This window comes from Heterodontus francisci, chromosome 24 (genome assembly GCF_036365525.1).
Source record: "Heterodontus francisci isolate sHetFra1 chromosome 24, sHetFra1.hap1, whole genome shotgun sequence".
NCBI lineage: Eukaryota > Metazoa > Chordata > Chondrichthyes > Heterodontiformes > Heterodontidae > Heterodontus > Heterodontus francisci.
In genome coordinates this window covers 77,162,123-77,180,980 of record NC_090394.1, presented here as the reverse complement: position 1 = coordinate 77,180,980, position 18,858 = coordinate 77,162,123, and the positions used below count along the sequence as shown (strand labels likewise).

At 52.1% G+C, this 18,858-nt stretch overlaps 1 protein-coding gene across 3 annotated transcripts in view; it reads left to right on the top strand.

The window, feature by feature from the left end:
* The first annotated feature begins 5,463 nt into the window (after positions 1–5,463).
* The window catches only part of xpo6 (exportin 6), a 127,933-nt gene continuing 114,538 nt past the window's right edge, over positions 5,464–18,858 (top strand). For all 3 annotated transcript variants that reach the window (XM_068056695.1, XM_068056696.1, XM_068056694.1), the window contains exon 1: positions 5,464–5,670. In XM_068056695.1, coding sequence (XP_067912796.1) covers positions 5,668–5,670 — 3 coding nt within the window. In that variant the 5' untranslated portion in view covers positions 5,464–5,667. The remainder of the gene's footprint in view (positions 5,671–18,858) is intronic.

Sequence of the window (18,858 nt, the reverse complement as noted above, 5' to 3'; positions counted from 1 at the left end):
CCTTCAGGGATTTATGCACCTGGACACCAAGATCTCTCTGCTCATCTACACTACCAAGAATCTTCCCATTAGCCCAGTACTCTGCATTCCTGTTACTCCTTCCAAAGTGAATCACCTCACACTTTTCCGCATTAAACTCCATTTGCCATCTCTCAGCCCAGCTCTGCAGCCTATCTATGTCCCTCTGTACCCTACAACATCCTTCAGCACTATCCACAACTCCACCGACCTTCGTGTCATCCGCAAATTTACTAACCCACCCTTCTACACCATCATCCAGGTCATTTATGAAAATGACAAACAGCAGTGGCCCCAAAACAGATCCTTGCAGAACACCACTAGTAACTAAACTCCAGCATGAACATTTGCCATCAACCACCACCCTCTGTCTTCTTTCAGCTAGCCAATTTCTGATCCAAAGCTCTAAATCACCTTCAACCCCATACTTCCGTATTTTCTGCAATAGCCTACCGTGGGGAACCTTATCAAACTGATGTCTCAGACACCTCCATCACCATCCCTGGGTCTGTTCTGTCCCACCAGCAAGACAGACTCACCAGAGGTGGCAGAAGAGTGGTATATAGTCAGAAGAGAGTGGCCCAGAGAGTCCTCAACATTGACTCCAGACCCCATGAAGTTTCATGGCATCAGGTCAAACATGGGCAAGGAAACCTCCTGCTGATTACCACCTACCGCCCTCCCTCAATTAATGAATCAGTGCTGCTTCATGTTGAACACCACTTGGAAAAAGCACTGAGGGTAGCAAGGACACAGAATGTACTCTGGGTGGGGGACTTCAATGTTCATCACTAACAGTGGGTCAGTAGCACTACTACTGACTAAGTATTCAGCATCTCTGCCAGGCTGGGCCTGCAGTAGGTGGTAGGAGAATCAACACATGGGGAAAATCTTACTTGCGCTCGCTCTCACCAATCTATTTGTCCCAGATGCATCTGTTCATGACCATATTGGTAGGAGTGATGGCTGCACAGTCCTTCGTCTCCTTGTGAGACGAGGTCACATTTTCACACTGAGGACGCCCTCCATTGTGTTGTGTGGCACTAGCACCAGGCTAAATGGGATAGATTCAGCACAGATCCAGCATTCCCATCCTCAATGATGGCAGGGCTGTCAATGTGCATGCAAAAGATAAGGCTGAAGCGTTTGCAAACAACTTCAGACAGAAGTGCCGAGTGGATGATCCATCTCAGCCTCCTCCTGAGGTCCCCAGCATCACAGATGCCAGTCTTCAGCCAATCCAATTCACTCCACAGGATATCAAGAAACGGCTGAAGGCACTGGATACTGCAAAGGCTATGAGCTCAGACAATATCCTAGTTGCAGTGTTGAAGACTTGTGCTTGAGAACTAGCCGTTCCCCTAGTCACATTGTTCCAGTACAGCTACAACACTGGCATCTACCCCAACAATGTGGACAATTGCCCAGGTATGTCCTGTCCACAAAAAGCAGGACAAATTCAATCCGGCCAATTACCACCCTATCAGTCTACCCTGATCACCAGCAAAGTCAAAAGACTTGTAGGTTGATAGGTAAATTGGCCATTATAAATTGTCACTAGTATAGGTAGGTGGTAGGGAAATATAGGGACAGGTGGGGATGTTTGGTAGGAATATGGGATTAGTGTAGGATTAGTATAAATGGGTGGTTGATGTTCGGCACAGACTCGGTGGGCCGAAGGGCCTGTTTCAGTGCTGTATCTCTAAACTAATCTAATCAAAGTGATGGGAGGGATTGTTGACAGTGCTATGAAGCAGCACTTGCTTAGCAATAACCTGTTCACGGATGTTGTTTGGGTTCCGCCAGGGCCACTCAGCTCCTGACCTCATTACAGCCTTGGTTCAAACATGGACCAAAGAGCTGAACTCAAGAGATGAGGTGACAGTGACTGCCCTTGACATCAAGGCAGCATTTGACCGAGTATGGCATCAAGGAGCCCGAGCAAAACTGAAGTCAATGGGAATCAGCAGAAAACTCTCCAGTTCTGATGAAAGGTCACAGACCTGAAACGTTAACTCTGCTTCTCTCTCCACAGATGCTGCCAGACCTGCTGAGTATTTCCAGCACCTTTGGCGAACAAAAATCTCTCAATCTCAGACTTAAAATTAACAGTTGATCCAGCATCAATTGCTGTTTGCGGGAGAGAGTTCCAAACTTCTACCATTCTGTGTGGAGGAGTGTTTCATAATTTGAAGAGAAAAAATTTGCAGGGCCATGGGGAAATGGGGGGGACTGGAACGAGGCGAGTTATTCTTGCAGAGAGCCAGCATGGACACGACAGGCTGAATGGTCTCCTTCTGTGCTGTAACCATTCTATGATTCTATGAATTTCACTCCTGAAAGGTCTGGCTTTAATTTTCAGACTATACCCTAGACTCTTCAATGAGCAGAAATAGTTTCTCTATCTACCCTATCAGTTCCACTTAATATCTTGAAAACTTTGATCAAATTACCCCTTAACCTTCTAAATTCCAGGAAATCCAACCCTAGTTTGTGAAATCTCTTCATGTAATTTAACTCTTGGAGTCCAGGTATCATTCTGGGGAACCTACACTGCATTTCCTCCAAGGCCATTATATCCTTCTGAAGAGGTGGTGCCCAGAACTGCTCACGGTAACTCCAGGTGGGATCTAACCAGGACCAACCATCTTCAGCTGCTTCAACAATGACCTTCCTTTAATCATAAGGTCAGAAGTGGGGATGTTTGCTGATGATTGCACAATGTTCAGCACCATTCACGACTCCTCAGATGCTGAAGCAGTCCATGTAGAAATGCAGCAAGACTGATAAGTGGCAAGTAACATTTGCACCACACAAGTGCCAGAAGATGACCATCTCCAACAAAAGAGAATCTAACCATCTCCCCTTGACATTCAACAGCATTACCATCGCTGAATCCCCCACTATCAACATCCTGGGGGTTACCATTGACCAGAAACTGAACTGGTGTAGCCATATAAATACAGTGGCTACTAGAGCAGGTCAGAGACTAGGAATCCTGCGGCTAGTAACTCACCTCCTGACTCCCCAAAGCCTGTCCACCATCTACAAGGCACAAGTCAAGAGTGTGATGGAATATTCTCCACTTGCCTGGATGGGTGCAGCTCCAACAACACTCAAGAAGCTCGACACTATCGAGGACAAAGCAGCCCGCTTGATTAGCACCCCATCCACTAACATTCACTCTATCTACCACCAATGCACAGTGGCAGCAGTGTGTACCATCTACAAGATGCACTGCAACAATGCCCCAAGGCTCCTTAGACAGCACCTTCCAAACCCGCGACCTCTACCACCTAGAAGGACAAGGGCAGCAGTCGCATGGGAACACCACCACTTGCAAGTTCCCCTCCAAGTCACACACCATCCTGACTTGGAACTATATCGCCGTTCCTTCACTGTCGCTGGGTCAAAATCCTGGAACTCCCTTCCCAACAGCACTGTGGGTGTACCGACCCAACATGCACTGCAGCAGCACAAGAAGGCAGCTCACCACCACCTTCTCAAGGGTAATTAGGGATGGGCAATAAATGCTGGCCTGGCCAGCGATGCCCACATTTGCACCTGCCTGCAGCAGTAGTAGACTCGCCAACTTTAAGGGCATTTAAGTGGTCATTGGATAGACATATGGATGAAAATGGAATAGTGTAGGTCAGATGGTTTCACAGGTCGGCGCAACATCGAGGGCCGAAGGGCCTGTACTGCGCTGTAATGTTCTAATTCTAAAAAAAACCACAATAAATGCTGGCCTTGCCAGTGATGTCCACATCCTGTGAAAGAGTTAAAAAAACACCTTTGGACCTCCACTGTTTCTAGCTTTTCACCATTTAGAATGTGCCCTGTTCTATTCTTTCTAGGTCCAAAGTGAATGACCTCACAGATGCCCACTTTGAAACCATTTGCCTCAGGTTTGTCCATTCACTTAATCTATCAATATGCTTTTGTAATTTTATGCTTTCATCTGCACTGCTTACAATGCTGCCTATCTTTGTATCATCGGAATTTGGATATGTGGCTTTCTATCCCATCATCTAAGTCATTAATAAATAGTGAATAGTTGAGGCCCCAACACAGGTCCTTGTGGGACACCACTAGTTACATTCTGCCAATTGGAGTACCTGTCCATTATCCCTCCTCTCTGTCTCCTGCTGCTCAGCCAATTTCCTGACCAGATCAATAATTTGTCCTCCATTCGATGAGCTTCAACTTTAGCGAACAGTCTCTTTTGAGGGACTTTATCAAATGTTTTCTGGAAGTCCATATAAATAAGGATTTACAGCACAGAAGGAAGCCATTTGGCCCATCATGTCTGTGCTAGTGCTTTGCAAGAGCAACTCTGCTCATCCCACTCTTCCACCCTTTGGTAATAGCCCTGCAAATTTTCTCTTTAGATCCTTATCCAATTCCCTTCTGAAAGCCACGATTGAACGTACTTCCACCACACTCTCAGGCAGTGCATTCCAAATCCTAACCACTCGCTGCGTAAAAACATTTTTCCTCATGTCTTCGGTTCTTTTCCCAAGCACTTTAACTCAGTGTCCTCTGATTCTTGACTCTTCTGCCAATGGGAACAGTTTCTCTTTAACTACTCTGTCTAGACCAGTCATGATTTTGAACACATTTGTCAAATCTCTTCTCAACGTTCTCTTCACTAAGGAGAACAGCCCCAGCTTCTCCAATCTATTCACGTAACTCAAGTCGCTCATCCTTGGAACCATTCTTGTGAATCTTTTCTGCACCCTCTCTAAATTCTTCACATCCTGCCTAAAGTGTGGTGCCCAGAATTGGACACAATACACCAGTTGAGGCCAAAGCGATGTTTTATAAAGGTTTATCATAGCATCCTTGCTTTTGCACTCCAGACCTCTAATTTTAAAGCCCAGGATCTCATTATTAACTCATTATTCCGAAGAAGGGTCACTGACCCGAAACGTTAACTCTGCTTCTCTTTCCACAGATGCTGCCAGACCTGCTGAGACGTTCCAGCATTTCTTGTTTTTATCTCATTATTAACCACTTTCTCAACCTGTCCTGCCACCGTCCATGAGTTGTGCACATTTACCCCCAGGTTCCTGCACCCCCTTTAGAACTGTACCCTTTATTGCTTCTCCTCATTCTTCCACACAATATCTGTCACTTCACACTTCTTGGACACAGAGACTTTCCCCTGTCCATTATTTTAGTCACCTCTTCAAAAATGTTACAACAAACTCTGTGAAATTAAACAGACATTTTAAAAACTGCAGCCCTTTAAAGAGCAACACCATGTGATACAGTGTCTCACGTGACTGGTCAGCTGATCCTGAGCTACTAACCAATCAGAGGCTGGCATTCTACCCAGTCCCCATTCGACCAATCCAGCATCACGTTCCTATCCAACCAGCCAATCAGTAGGCACGCAGCCAGGCAGCCAATGGAGGGGCGCGCTGGAATCCAGCGCAATCCGGTCTGAGCCGGCCCACTCCCGCGATGGGCGGAACCGGATCCTGGACCGGCGGCGGAAATGGCGCGGGGGAGGCCTGGTGACTAGGCCCAAAACACGGAGACGCAGCGACGGATAGCCGCCCACCTCCCGCCGTCGCTCGGTTAAAGAGACTGCTCTGGATGCTCGGAGTATGAGCCGGACGGGGAGGTCATCGCAACACAACCATGGTGAGTGCGGCCTATCTGAGCGGGTGTTCCCTCCCTGCACAGCCTCGCCCTGTCGCCTCTATCCCGGCTGTGGGAGGGAGCCTGCCCGAGCTGCTCCCCTGCTGACAAATGTTTTGCTTCTCTGCAGATAACTCCTAATGCAGGCGTGGGGAGAGGGCAGGTGGGGTGAGGCTGGGCACCTCCTCCGACCCCCCCGCCTTCCCCGCCCCCCGTCCCCCCCCGCCTTCCCCGCCCCCCGTCCCCCCCCCCGCCTTCCCCGCCCCCCGTCCCCCCCCGCCTTCCCCGCCCCCCGTCCCCCCCCGCCTTCCCCGCCCCCCGTCCCCCCCCGCCTTCCCCGCCCCCCGTCCCCCCCCGCCTTCCCCGCCCCCCGTCCCCCCCCGCCTTCCCCGCCCCCCGTCCCCCCCCGCCTTCCCCGCCCCCCGTCCCCCCCCGCCTTCCCCGCCCCCCGTCCCCCCCCGCCTTCCCCGCCCCCCGTCCCCCCCCGCCTTCCCCGCCCCCCGTCCCCCCCCGCCTTCCCCGCCCCCCGTCCCCCCCCGCCTTCCCCGCCCCCCGTCCCCCCCGCCTTCCCCGCCCCCCGTCCCCCCCCGCCTTCCCCGCCCCCCGTCCCCCCCGCCTTCCCCGCCCCCCGTCCCCCCCGCCTTCCCCGCCCCCGTCCCCCCCCCCTTCCCCGCCCCCCGTCCCCCCCGCCTTCCCCGCCCCCCGTCCCCCCGCCTTCCCCGCCCCCCGTCCCCCCCGCCTTCCCGCCCCCCGTCCCCCCCGCCTTCCCCGCCCCCGTCCCCCCCGCCTTCCCCGCCCCCCGTCCCCCCCGCCTTCCCCGCCCCCCGTCCCCCCCGCCTTCCCCGCCCCCCGTCCCCCCGCCTTCCCCGCCCCCCGTCCCCCCCGCCTTCCCCGCCCCCCGTCCCCCCCTCCTCCCCGCCCCCCCGCCTTCCCCGCCCCCCCGTCCCCCCTGCGCCTTCCCCGCCCCCCCGTCCCCCCTGCGCCTTCCCCGCCCCCCCGTCCCCCCCCGCCTTCCCCGCCCCCCCGCCCCCCCCGCCTTCCCCGCCCCCCCCCCGCCTTCCCCGTCCCCCGTCCCCCCCCCCGCCTTCCCCGCCCCCCGTCCCCCCCCGCCTTCCCCGCCCCCCGTCCCCCCCCGCCTTCCCCGTCCCCCCCCGCCTTCCCCGCCTTCCCCGTCCCCCCCCGCCTTCCCCGCCCCCGTCCCCCCCCGCCTTCCCCGCCCCCCGTCCCCCCCCGCCTTCCCCGCCCCCCGTCCCCCCCCGCCTTCCCCGCCCCCCGTCCCCCCCCGCCTTCCCCGCCCCCGTCCCCCCCCGCCTTCCCCGCCCCCCGTCCCCCCCCCGCCTTCCCCGCCCCCCGTCCCCCCCCGCCTTCCCGCCCCCCGTCCCCCCCCGCCTTCCCCGCCCCCCGTCCCCCCCCGCCTTCCCCGCCCCCCGTCCCCCCCGCCTTCCCCGCCCCCCCCGTCCCCCCCCCGTCCCCCCCCGTCCCCCCCCCGTCCCCCCCCGTCCCCCCCCCCGTCCCCCCCCCCGTCCCCCCCCCGTCCCCCCCCCCAAGCTTCCGACCCCACCATACCTCTCTCCTTCCCCCCCGCCCACAATCTGACCCCCTGTCTCTCCTATTCCCCCATCCCCCACCTTCTGAACCCCTGTCCCCTCCCCCCTAGCTTCTGACTCCCCCCCCACCACCTCCCTTCCCCCCCCCACCACCTCCCTTCCCCCCCCCACCACCTCCCTTTCCCCCCCCCCCACCACCTCCCTTCCCCCCCCACCACCTCCCTTTCCCCCCCCCCACCACCTCCCTTTCCCCCCCCCCCCACCACCTCCCTTTCCCCCCCCCACCACCTCCCTTTCCCCCCCCACCACCTCCCTTTCCCCCCCCCCCCCCACCACCTCCCTTTCCCCCCCCCACCACCTCCCTTCCCCCCCCCCAACCACCTCCCTTCCCCCCCCCCAACCACCTCCCTTCCCCCCCCCCCACCACCTCCCTTCCCCCCCCCCCCACCACCTCCCTTCCCCCCCCCCCACCACCTCCCTTCCCCCCCCCCCACCACCTCCCTTTCCCCCCCCCCCACCACCTCCCTTTCCCCCCCCCCCACCACCTCCCTTTCCCCCCCCCCCACCACCTCCCTTTCCCCCCCCCCACCACCTCCCTTTCCCCCCCCCCACCACCTCCCTTTCCCCCCCCCCACCACCTCCTTTCCCCCCCCCCCACCACCTCCCTTTCCCCCCCCCCACCACCTCCCTTTCCCCCCCCCCACCACCTCCCTTTCCCCCCCCCCCCCACCACCTCCCTTTCCCCCCCCCCCCCACCACCTCCCTTTCCCCCCCCCCCACCACCTCCCTTTCCCCCCCCCCCCACCACCTCCCTTTCCCCCCCCCCCACCACCTCCCTTTCCCCCCCCCCCCCACCACCTCCCTTTCCCCCCCCCCCCACCACCTCCCTTTCCCCCCCCCCCCACCACCTCCCTTTCCCCCCCCCCACCACCTCCCTTCCCCCCCCCCCACCACCTCCCTTTCCCCCCCCCCCCACCACCTCCCTTTCCCCCCCCCCCCACCACCTCCCTTCCCCCCCCCCCCACCTCCCTTTCCCCCTCCCCACCACCTCCCTTTCCCCCTCCCCCCCCACCAGCTTCTGACCCCAAAACCCCAACCCCCCTCCCCTCCCCTCCCCTCCCCCCCCCCCAAGCTTCCGACCCCACCATACCTCTCTCCTTCCCCCCCGCCCACAATCTGACCCCCTGTCTCTCCTATTCCCCCCATCCCCCACCTTCTGAACCCCTGTCCCCTCCCCCCTAGCTTCTGACTCCCCCCCCACCACCTCCTTCCCCCCCCACCACCTCCCTTCCCCCCCCACACCACCTCCCTTCCCCCCCCCACCACCTCCCTTCCCCCCCCCACCACCTCCCTTCCCCCCCCACCACCTCCCTTTCCCCCCCCCCCACCACCTCCCTTTCCCCCCCCCCACCACCTCCCTTTCCCCCCCCCCCACCACCTCCCTTTCCCCCCCCCCCACCACCTCCCTTTCCCCCCCCCCCACCACCTCCCTTTCCCCCCCCCCACCACCTCCCTTTCCCCCCCCCACCACCTCCCTTTCCCCCCCCCCACCACCTCCCTTTCCCCCCCCCCACCACCTCCCTTTCCCCCCTCCCCACCACCTCCCTTTCCCCCTCCCCACCACCTCCCTTTCCCCCTCCCCACCACCTCCCTTTCCCCCTCCCCACCACCTCCCTTTCCCCCTCCCCACCACCTCCCTTTCCCCCTCCCCACCACCTCCCTTTCCCCCTCCCCACCACCTCCCTTTCCCCCTCCCCACCACCTCCCTTTCCCCCTCCCCACCACCTCCCTTTCCCCCTCCCCACCACCTCCCTTTCCCCCTCCCCACCACCTCCCTTTCCCCCTCCCCACCACCTCCCTTTCCCCCTCCCCACCACCTCCCTTTCCCCCTCCCCACCACCTCCCTTTCCCCCTCCCCACCACCTCCCTTTCCCCCCTCCCCACCACCTCCCTTTCCCCCTCCCCACCACCTCCCTTTCCCCCCCCCCACCACCTCCCTTTCCCCCCCCCCACCACCTCCCTTTCCCCCCCCCCACCACCTCCCTTTCCCCCCCCCCCACCACCTCCCTTTCCCCCCCCCCACCACCTCCCTTTCCCCCCCCCCCCCACCACCTCCCTTTCCCCCTCCCCCCCCCCCCACCACCTCACCAGACCTCATCTGCTTTCTTGCCAGCTCCTCCCCCTCAACTCCCCGATATTTCAAAAAGTATCTACATCCTCTTTAAATACTTTCAGTGATCTAGTCTCCACCTCTCTCTGGGGTCGAGAATTTCAGACGTTCACTACTCTCAGAAGAAATTCCTTCGCATCTCAGTTTTAAATGTGTGTCCCCTAGTTCAGAATTCCCCTACTAGTCCACAGCTCGGGCTCCAGCTTATCAACTCTGAGCTGAAGGTCCTCGAGCAGCCAATACTTGCTGCAGATGTGGTCACTGTGGATCGCGTCCACCGGCTCCCACATACTACAACTGCAACACATCGCCTGTCCAGCCATCTCTATTTAATTAATTAATTTGGATGTTAAATGTTTTAAGTGAATTTCTTAACTGTACTCTTCAGCTGTAATAACATCTCTTGAATTAAACCACTTGGCCAAAAAGAGTCGTGGAAGAGATACCCACCAATCACCTACCTCTTTTCCTGTGACGTCACACTGTGGCTCTGACAGGTAGAAGGGGCTCTCTGCCACCGGTTTTTATCTCCCACCGCCACTGCCCTTCTCAATACATAGACAATTCCTTGCCAATCAGCCTCTTCCCTTGTACCATGGAGGCTGAAAAAGCAAAAAGGAAGGAGACCAAAGAGCACCTCCTTCCCTTAGTCAGTAAAATCCTTCACATACAACTCAGCCTTGCTATTTGTCCAAATAGCACAATTCTAATTAATTATTATTGAATTACACTAACTGAAACCTTACTAGTACCAACCTTACCACTCAAGGCAGCTATTTGAGGGTTTAAAAAGAAAATAACTTTTCTGATTTGTTTTAAAGCTATTTACAGGCAATAACACCTACCAACCAGCTTAGATTTCCCATGAGTTTGCTAAGTTTTTTTTTTAACTCCACGTGCCGACAGCCAGAGAGAGACTGCCGTTCTGCTCCCAGGAGTGTAAGAACTGGAGGAGGCCATTCAGCCCTTCGAATCTGTTCTGTTATCCAGTTAGATCGTGGCTGATCTGTGTTTTAGCTCAAATAAAAACAAGAAATACTCAGCAGGTCTGGCAGCATCTGTGGAGAGAGAAACAGAGTTAACGTTTCAGGTCAGTGACCCTTCATCAGAGCTGGCAAAGGTTAGAAGTGTAATAGGTTTTAAGCAAATAAAGTGGGGGTGGGCAAGAGATAACAAAAGGTAAGGCGTTGATAGGATAGAGAGTCACAGAGAATAACTGACCAGGAGCTCATGGAGCAAAGACAAACAATATGTTAATGGTGTGCTGAAAGACAAAGCGTTAGTGCAGAGAGGGTGTTAATGGACAGAAAAACGAATAGCCCTGGCCCAAAGCACAAACATGAAAAAAACAGTGGGTAGACACATGGTAAAAAAAATGAATGATGAAGCAAACTGAAGTAAAATAAACAAATAAAAATTAAATAATAAAGAAAAAATAACTGAATAAAAAAGGGGGCCCATGATGCTCTGAAATTTATTGAACTCAATGTTCAGTGCGGCAGACTGTAGTGTGCCTAATTGTTAAATGAGATCTGTTCCTCGAGCTTGCGTTGATGTTCACTGGAACACTGCAGCAAGCCCAGGACAGAGATGTGGGCATGAGATCAGGGGTGTGTGTTAAAATGGCAAGCGACCAGAAGCTCGGGATCATGCTTTGGGACTGAATGGAGGTGTACTGCAAAGCGGTCACCGAATCTGCGTTTGGTCTCCCCAATGTAGAGGAGACCACATTGTGAGTGATAAATGTGGTATGAAGCATGTGTTTCAGGTAATGGTATACTAAATTGGTTAGTGAGGAGAGGAGGTAAAAGGGCAGGTGTTACACCTCCTGCGATTGCATGGGAAGGGGACAAGGTGTTGGGGGCATAATGGAGGAGAGGACCAGGGTGGCGCGGAGGGAACGATCCCTTCGGAATGCTGACGGGAGAGGAGGGGGAGATGCGTTTGGTAGTGTCATCAGGCTGGAAATGGCAGAGGATGATAATTTGGATGTGGAGGCTGGTGGGGTGGGAAGTGAGGACGAGGGGAACCCTGTTGCGGTTCTGGGAGGGAGGGGAAGGGGTGAGGGTAGAAGTGCAGGAAATGGGCCGGACATGGTTGAGGGCCCTGTCAACCACAGTGGGGGGAATCCTTGGTTGAGGAAGAAGGAAGACACATCAGAAGCGCTGTCATGGAAGGTAGCATCATCAGAGCAGATGTGTCAGAGATGGAGAAACTGGGAGAATGGAATGGAGTCCTTACAGGAGGCAGCGTGTGAAGAAATGCAGTCGAGGTAGCTGCGGGAGTCGCTGGGCTTATAATGAATTTTAGTAGACAGCCTATCCCCAGAGATGGAGACAGAAGTCAGGGAAGGGAAGTGTCAGATGGACCATGTAAAGGTCTTGAAACCTATTACATTTCTAACATTTGCCAGTTCTGATGAAGGGTCACTGACCTGAAACGTTAACTCTGCTTCTCTCTCCACAGATGCTGCCAGACCTGCTGAGTATTTCCAGCATTTCTTCTTTCAGATTTTCAGTATCTGCAGTATTTTGCTTTTATCCCTGTTTTAGCTGCATCTAGTTTTGTGTTCTATAGCCCTTGATGCCCACATGGCCAGTTCTGCGGGGGGGGGGGAAATTGGGAAATTCTTCTCTAACTGTTGAAGGTAATTTTATACCTTTTGTGCACTGTGATATCAGCCTCCTCTATAAACCTGTCCAACTATCAAAACCTCATCATGTCGCCCTGTTCTTCCTAACTTAGTAATTCCAAGAATTGTTTCATGTCTCCTATAACTGCTCACTATTCCACAATCATCCTGAAATGCAAAGATAATCTCTTTTCTCTACTGCAAACCATTTTCTTAAACCCCCCCTCCTGTGTCCTTCACCCTCGTCTCCAGCAATAAGTATAAGGAGCTCATGGACTTTTGTTACTAAGCTCGACACCATCTGATTAGCTTCATCTGCCACATTTCTCCCATCTACAAGCCCACTGGGCCAAGCTTCCCCCTGCCCTCGCCCTAAACCTGCATTTTCTCTCTCTCTCTGTCTCCCCTCATCCCTTCCCTGAGCTCACCTTGTCTGAGACTCATGACCCTATTCCCACTAACTTGTTGACCACCCAACCTCCCTCTTTGGTTCCAATGTTAGCCGATATTGATGCTTTGCTCTCGCTCAGTGTTGTCCCTCTCCTTCAAATCTGCCTTGGGAGGTTTTATCACGTTAAAGGTGCTTGATGAATCTAAGTTGTTAATGTGTATACAGTCCAACCCCTTCAGGGCTTGCTTGTTTTTCTGGAGTAAAGACATCCAGAATTTCTCCGCCTCTTGCAATAGGTTTCAGACTAGGTATTAACCCAGTGGTCGCCCATTGAAACTAATCTAGCACCACATGAGGGGGACTAGAACTGGAAACCATATTTTTGATTGGACCAAACCAAAGTTTTGCACAGGGACACTATGGTGCTCTGTTTTATGTTGGATCAACCTAGCTGTACATCTTATTTTCTGTTTGCCTTTGCTATAGCACTCTCCTACAAACGTCTCTTCCGACTCAACGCTCTAATTCAGATCTCAGCATGGTATACATGTGCTTACCATTACCTGAAACACATGCTTCATACCACATTTATCACTTGCAAGCTCCTTTCCCCATCGATCTAGATCAGATTGTAATCATCTTTGAGGTCCTGACACCAGCACTCGTGTTTAGACAATAGCCCCATCACATTCATTACTGCATATCAACATCATGTATATTGCAAAGAATAATGCCGCCAACAATTCCCTGCAGGACTCCGCTAGTAAGCAGTCCCAATATGGAACTGCTTCTGTTAATGTCAGTTGTGCCTGCAAACATGCAACCAATTCCCTATCCTTATGAAAAACTTTCTGAAAGTCCAAATATACAGCATTCATTCTTACAGACTACATTCATCCACCAACCTGGTGACCTATTTGAAGAGCTCAACCGGATTGGCAAGGTGTAACCTTTTCCAGAAGCCGTATTGTGCCCCGAAAAAACCCATTCCATGTCACTGTGATTGTGTAAGGCATTCCTAATGCTCTATTGTGGCAACTTTCCTATTTGATATCAAGCTAATCCTATAATTTCATGGTTCTGACTTGTCCTCATTGAATGCCAGTTAAAAGAAAAGCTTCCGTCCAATAATCAGTAAAGATTTCAGCGAACTATCAATTCTGAGTGTGGGGCTGCCATTTCTTTCAGCAACCTCAGCTAGGTGCTGTCTGGGCCGCTGACTGGGTCTGATTTAAGACCCCTTATGCTCTCCCAAGATCAGAAATATCTCTGGCAACGTTGGTGTCAACTACACACGACACTACTGGTAATTGAACTCAGTCTACAGGAAAAAGACTGGTGCAAAAGTATTCACTTGCAACCTTCACTGGGAGTCCATTTGAACCTCCCCTGAGTAGCCAGCCCCCTAACTTGTTACATAACGGAACAGTCCAGTGCTCTTTCTGGTGCTGTATTTTATGTCCTTTATTTACCTTTGAATATTTCTTTGTGAATTCCTTTTATTTCGCCTTTCCTCAGAACTTAAATTCCTGTAATTCACGTTGCCTTATAGTGGAACTCATTCCTAGAGTATGATGACCGGTATTTTATACAAAACAGCGCCTCTTTATTGTATTGTATCTCTGTGCTAATATATCCTATCACATTGTCTGCCCTTTTTCCTGCGCTCATGCATTAGGCTGATGTATTAATCTCTCATTTCCCACAGTAACCCCAGTTCCAGTTATATTTAGCCATATTTGTTATCTATTGGTCCAGTTTGGCAAAAGATCCAAATCCTTCTGTAACGGATGGCACTGGTTCCAGGTTTAGTTTTTTTTGCAAACTGAGATCTTGTTTTTGATGCCTTTCTCCAAGTCATTTTTAAATGTTTGTATCAGGTTCTATCTTAGGATATTCCCTGGATGATTCTCCCCGCCCTCCCCCTTTCAGGTTTTAACAGTTTCAATTTATGTCTGCAGTCTTGTTTTTAAGCCAATTTTCTGTTCAACTTTCTACCCCATTCCATGATTTTTATGCCTTAAATATTCATATTCTGGTGCACAGTGATCGTTTTATCTTGGAAAAACGCAAGCAATTTTACTAAACATGACTTTCCTAGTTTTTACTGAGGTGTGCAATTTCGGATCTCCTTCCCCCCCATCCCCATTGGTACAAAAGCAAAATACTGCGGTTGCTGGAAATCTGAAACGAAAACAGAAAATGCTGGAAATACTCAGCAGGTCAGACAGCATCTGTGGAGAGAAAATCAGAGTTAAAGTTTTGGGTCTAATGAAAGGTCACACGCTCCACAGATGCTGCCTGACCGGAGTATTTCCAGCATTTGCTGTTTTTGCCCCATCCCCATTAGACTCTTTAAAATAATTTTGAAGATTGTGCCTACGTTGGATCACATTACAATTGTGTCGTTTCCGGGTGTCTGTTAACCCTTTATTTACATAACTAAGTCGAGTGCTTGACAGGGATCTTAGGCTGCCCTTCGGGCTAGTCAAGAAGCAAATAACTTGTCAGAAAAAGCAACTGAGTTTGACTTGGGTTACCAATAGCACTCTGAATAAGATCCAATTTAGATGTAGACTAGTGCTGAAATAGATATGTCAACTGCAGCGAATCAGCTAGTTACGAACATGACATAAATAGGAAAAGTAGATCATATGACCTGTCGAGCCTGCTCCACCGTTCTATACAATCATGGCTGATCCTTGGCCTCAACTCCACTTTCCTGCCCATTCCCCGTATCCATTGATTCCCTGAGACACCAAAATTCTCTATCTCAGCCTTAAATACATTCAGCGATGGAGCATCCACAACCCTCTGGGGGTAAAGAATTCCAAAGATTCACAACGCTTTGAACGAAGAAATTTCTCCTTATCTCAGTCCTAAATAATCGGCCCCTTATCCCGAGACTGTGCCCCCGTGTTCTGTCCCAGTCGGGAAGCAACCTCTGTCTACCCTGTCAAAGCCTTTCAAAATCGTATGTGTCAATGAGATCACCTCTCATTCTTCTAAACTCAAGAGAGTATAGACTCAATTTAATCAGTCGCTCATCGGACAACCTCTCATCTCCGGGACCAATGCAGTGAACCTTTGCTGTACTGTCTCCAATGCAAGCATGAGTTCCGAAGAAGGGTCACTGACCCGAAACGTTAACTCTGCTTCTCTTTCCACAGATGCTGCCAGACCTGCTGAGTGAATCCAGCATTTCTTGTTTTTGTTTCAGATTTCCAGCATCCGCAGTATTTTGCTTTTATATCTTTTCTTTAATGTGTACAGTACTCCAGATGTGGCCTCACCAAAGCCCTGTACAATTTTAACAAGACCTCTTTATTCCTGTACTCCAGTCCCCTTGCAATAATGGCCAACATGTCATTTGTCTTCCGAATGGCTGACTGTACCTGCGTGCTAACTGTGTTCCTTGTACGAGTACACCTAAGTCCCTCTGAACATTGGCATTTACAAGTTTCACACCTTGTAAAATATTCTGCTTTTCTATTTTTACAACCAAAGTGAATAACCTCACACTTGCCCACATTATACTCCATCTGCCACCTTGTTGCCCACTCACTTAACTTGTCTATAGCTCTTTGCAGCCTCTGTGTCCTCCTCGCAACTTGCGTTCCCACCTAGCTTTTTATTAACAAACTTGGATATATTACTCAGTTTCTTCATCTCAGTCATGAATGTAGTTTCTAAATAGCTGAGGCCCCAGCACTGATCCTCGCGGTGCTCTGCTAGTCTCAGCCTGCCAACTTGAAAATGCCCTGTTTATCACTATTCTTTGCATTCTGTCCATTAATAAGTATTCTCTCCACGCTAATGTATTACCCCCAATTCCATGAGCCCTTATCTTGTGTGCTAACTTTTTGTGTGGCACCTTTGTGTGGCGTAATGGTATTGTCACTGGACTAGTAACCCAGAGACCCAGGGTATTTCTCTGGGGACATGGGTTCAAATCCCACCACAGCAGAAGGTGGAATTTGAATTAATTAATAAATCTGGAATTAAAAGCTAGTCTAATGATGGCCATAAAACCATTGTCAATTGTTGTAAAAACCCATCTGGTTCACTAATGTCCTTTAGGGAAGGAAATCTGTCCTTACCTGGTCTGTCCTACGTGTGACTCCAGACCCACAGCAATGTGGTTGACTCTTACATGCCCTCTGAAATGGCCTAGCAAGCCACTCAGTTGTATGAAGTCAATAAAAAGGAATGAAACTGAACGGACCACCCGGCATCGACCTAGGCAGTGGCAACGACAACGGCAAACCCAGCCCTGTCGACCCTGCAAAGTCCTCCTTACCAACATCTTGGGGGCTTGTGCCAAAGTTGGGAGAGCTGGCCCACAGACTAGTCAAGCAACAGTCTGACATAGTCATACTCACGGAATCATACCTGACAATGTCCCAGACACTGCAATCACCATCCCCAGAGGTGGTGGCACAGTGGTCTACAGTGGGGAGGGAGATGCCCTGGGAGTCCTCAACATAGACTCTGGACCCCATGAAGTCTCATGGCATCAGGTCAAACATGGGCAAGGAAACCTCCTGTTGATTACTACCTACTGCCTTCCCTCAGCTGATGAGTCAGTACTCCTCCATGTTGAACGCCACTTGGAGGAAGCACTGAGGGTGGCAAGGGTGCAGAATCTACTCTGGGTGGGGGACTTCAATGTCCATCACCAGGAGTGGCTCAGTAGCACCACGACTGACCGAGCTGGCCGAGTCCTAAAGGTCATAGCTGCTAGACTGGGTCTGCAGCAGGTGGTGAGGGAACCAAGAAGAGGGAAAAATATACTTGACCTCGTCCTCACCAATCTGCCTGCCGCAGATGCATCTGTCCATGGCAATATTGGTAGGAGTAACCACCGCACAGCCCTTGTGGAGATGAAGTCCCGTCTTCACATTCAGGATACTTTCCATCGTGTTGTATAGCACTATCACCGTGCTAAATGGGATAGATTTTGATCAGATCTAGCAATGCAAAACTGGGCATTCAAGAGGTGCTGTGGGCCATCAGCAGCAGCAGAATTGTACTCAACCACAATCTGTAACCTCATGGCCCGGCATATCCCCCACTCTACCATTACCATCAAGCCAGGAGACCAACCCTGGTTCAATGAAGAATTCAGGAGGGCATGCCAGGAGCAGCACCAGGCATACCTCAAATGAGCTGTCAACCTGGTGAAGCTACAACACAGGACTATCTGCGTGCCAAACTGCGTAAGCAGCATGTGATAGAGCTAAGCGATCCCATAACCAACAGATCAGATCTAAGCTCTGCAGTCCTGCCACATCCAGCCGTGAATGGTGGTGGACAATTAAACAACTAACTGGAGGAGGTGGCTCCACAAATATCCCCATCCTCAATGATGGGGGGAGTCCAGCACATCAGTGTGAAAGATAAGGCAGAAGCATTTGCAACAATCTTCAGCCAGAAGTGCTGAGTTGATGATCCATCTCTGCCTCCTCCTGAAGTCCCCAGCATCACAGATGCCAGACTTCAGTCAATTCGATTCACTCCACGTGATATCAAGTAACAGCTGAAGGCACTGGATACTGCAAAGGCTATGGGCCCTGACAATATTCTGGCAATGGTACTGAAGACCTATGCACCTGAACTTGTCAAGCCCCGAGCCAAGCTGTTCCAGTACAGCTACAACACTGGCATCTACCCCGCAGTGTGGAAAAATGCCCAGGTATGTCCTGTACACAAAAAGCAGGACAAGTCCAACCTGGCCAATTACCACCCCATCAGTCTACACTCAATCATCAGTAAAGTGATGGAAGGTGTCATCAACAGTGCCATCAAGCGACACTTGCTTAGCAATAACCTGATCAGTGACACTCAGTTTGGGTTCCACCAGGGCCAGTCAGCTCCTGACATCATTACAGCCTTGGTTCAAACATGGACAAAAGAGCTGAACTCTAGGTGAGGTGAGAGTAACTGCACTTGACATCAAGGCAGCATTTGACCGAATCGGGGAAAACTCTCGGCTGGTTGGAGTCAAACCTAACGCAAAGGAAGGTGGTTGTGGTTGTTGGAGGTCAATCATCTGAGCTCCAGGACATTACTACAGAAGTTCCTCAGGGTAGTGTCTTAGGCCCAACCATCTTCAGCTGCTTCATCAATGACCTTCCTTCAATCATAAGGTCTGAAGTGGGGATGTTCGCTGATTGCACAATATTCACCATTTGCAACTCCTCGGATACTGAAGTAGTCCGTGTCCATATGCAGCAAGACCTGGACAATATCCAGGCTTGGGCTGATAAGTGGCAAGTAACATTTGTGCCACACAAGTGCCAGGCAATGACCATCTCCAACAAGAGAGAATCTAACCATCTCCCCTTGACATTCAGTGGCATTACCATTGCTGAATCCCCCACTATCAACATCCTAGTGGCTACCATTGACCAGAAACTGAACTGGAGTAGCCATATAAATACCACGGCTA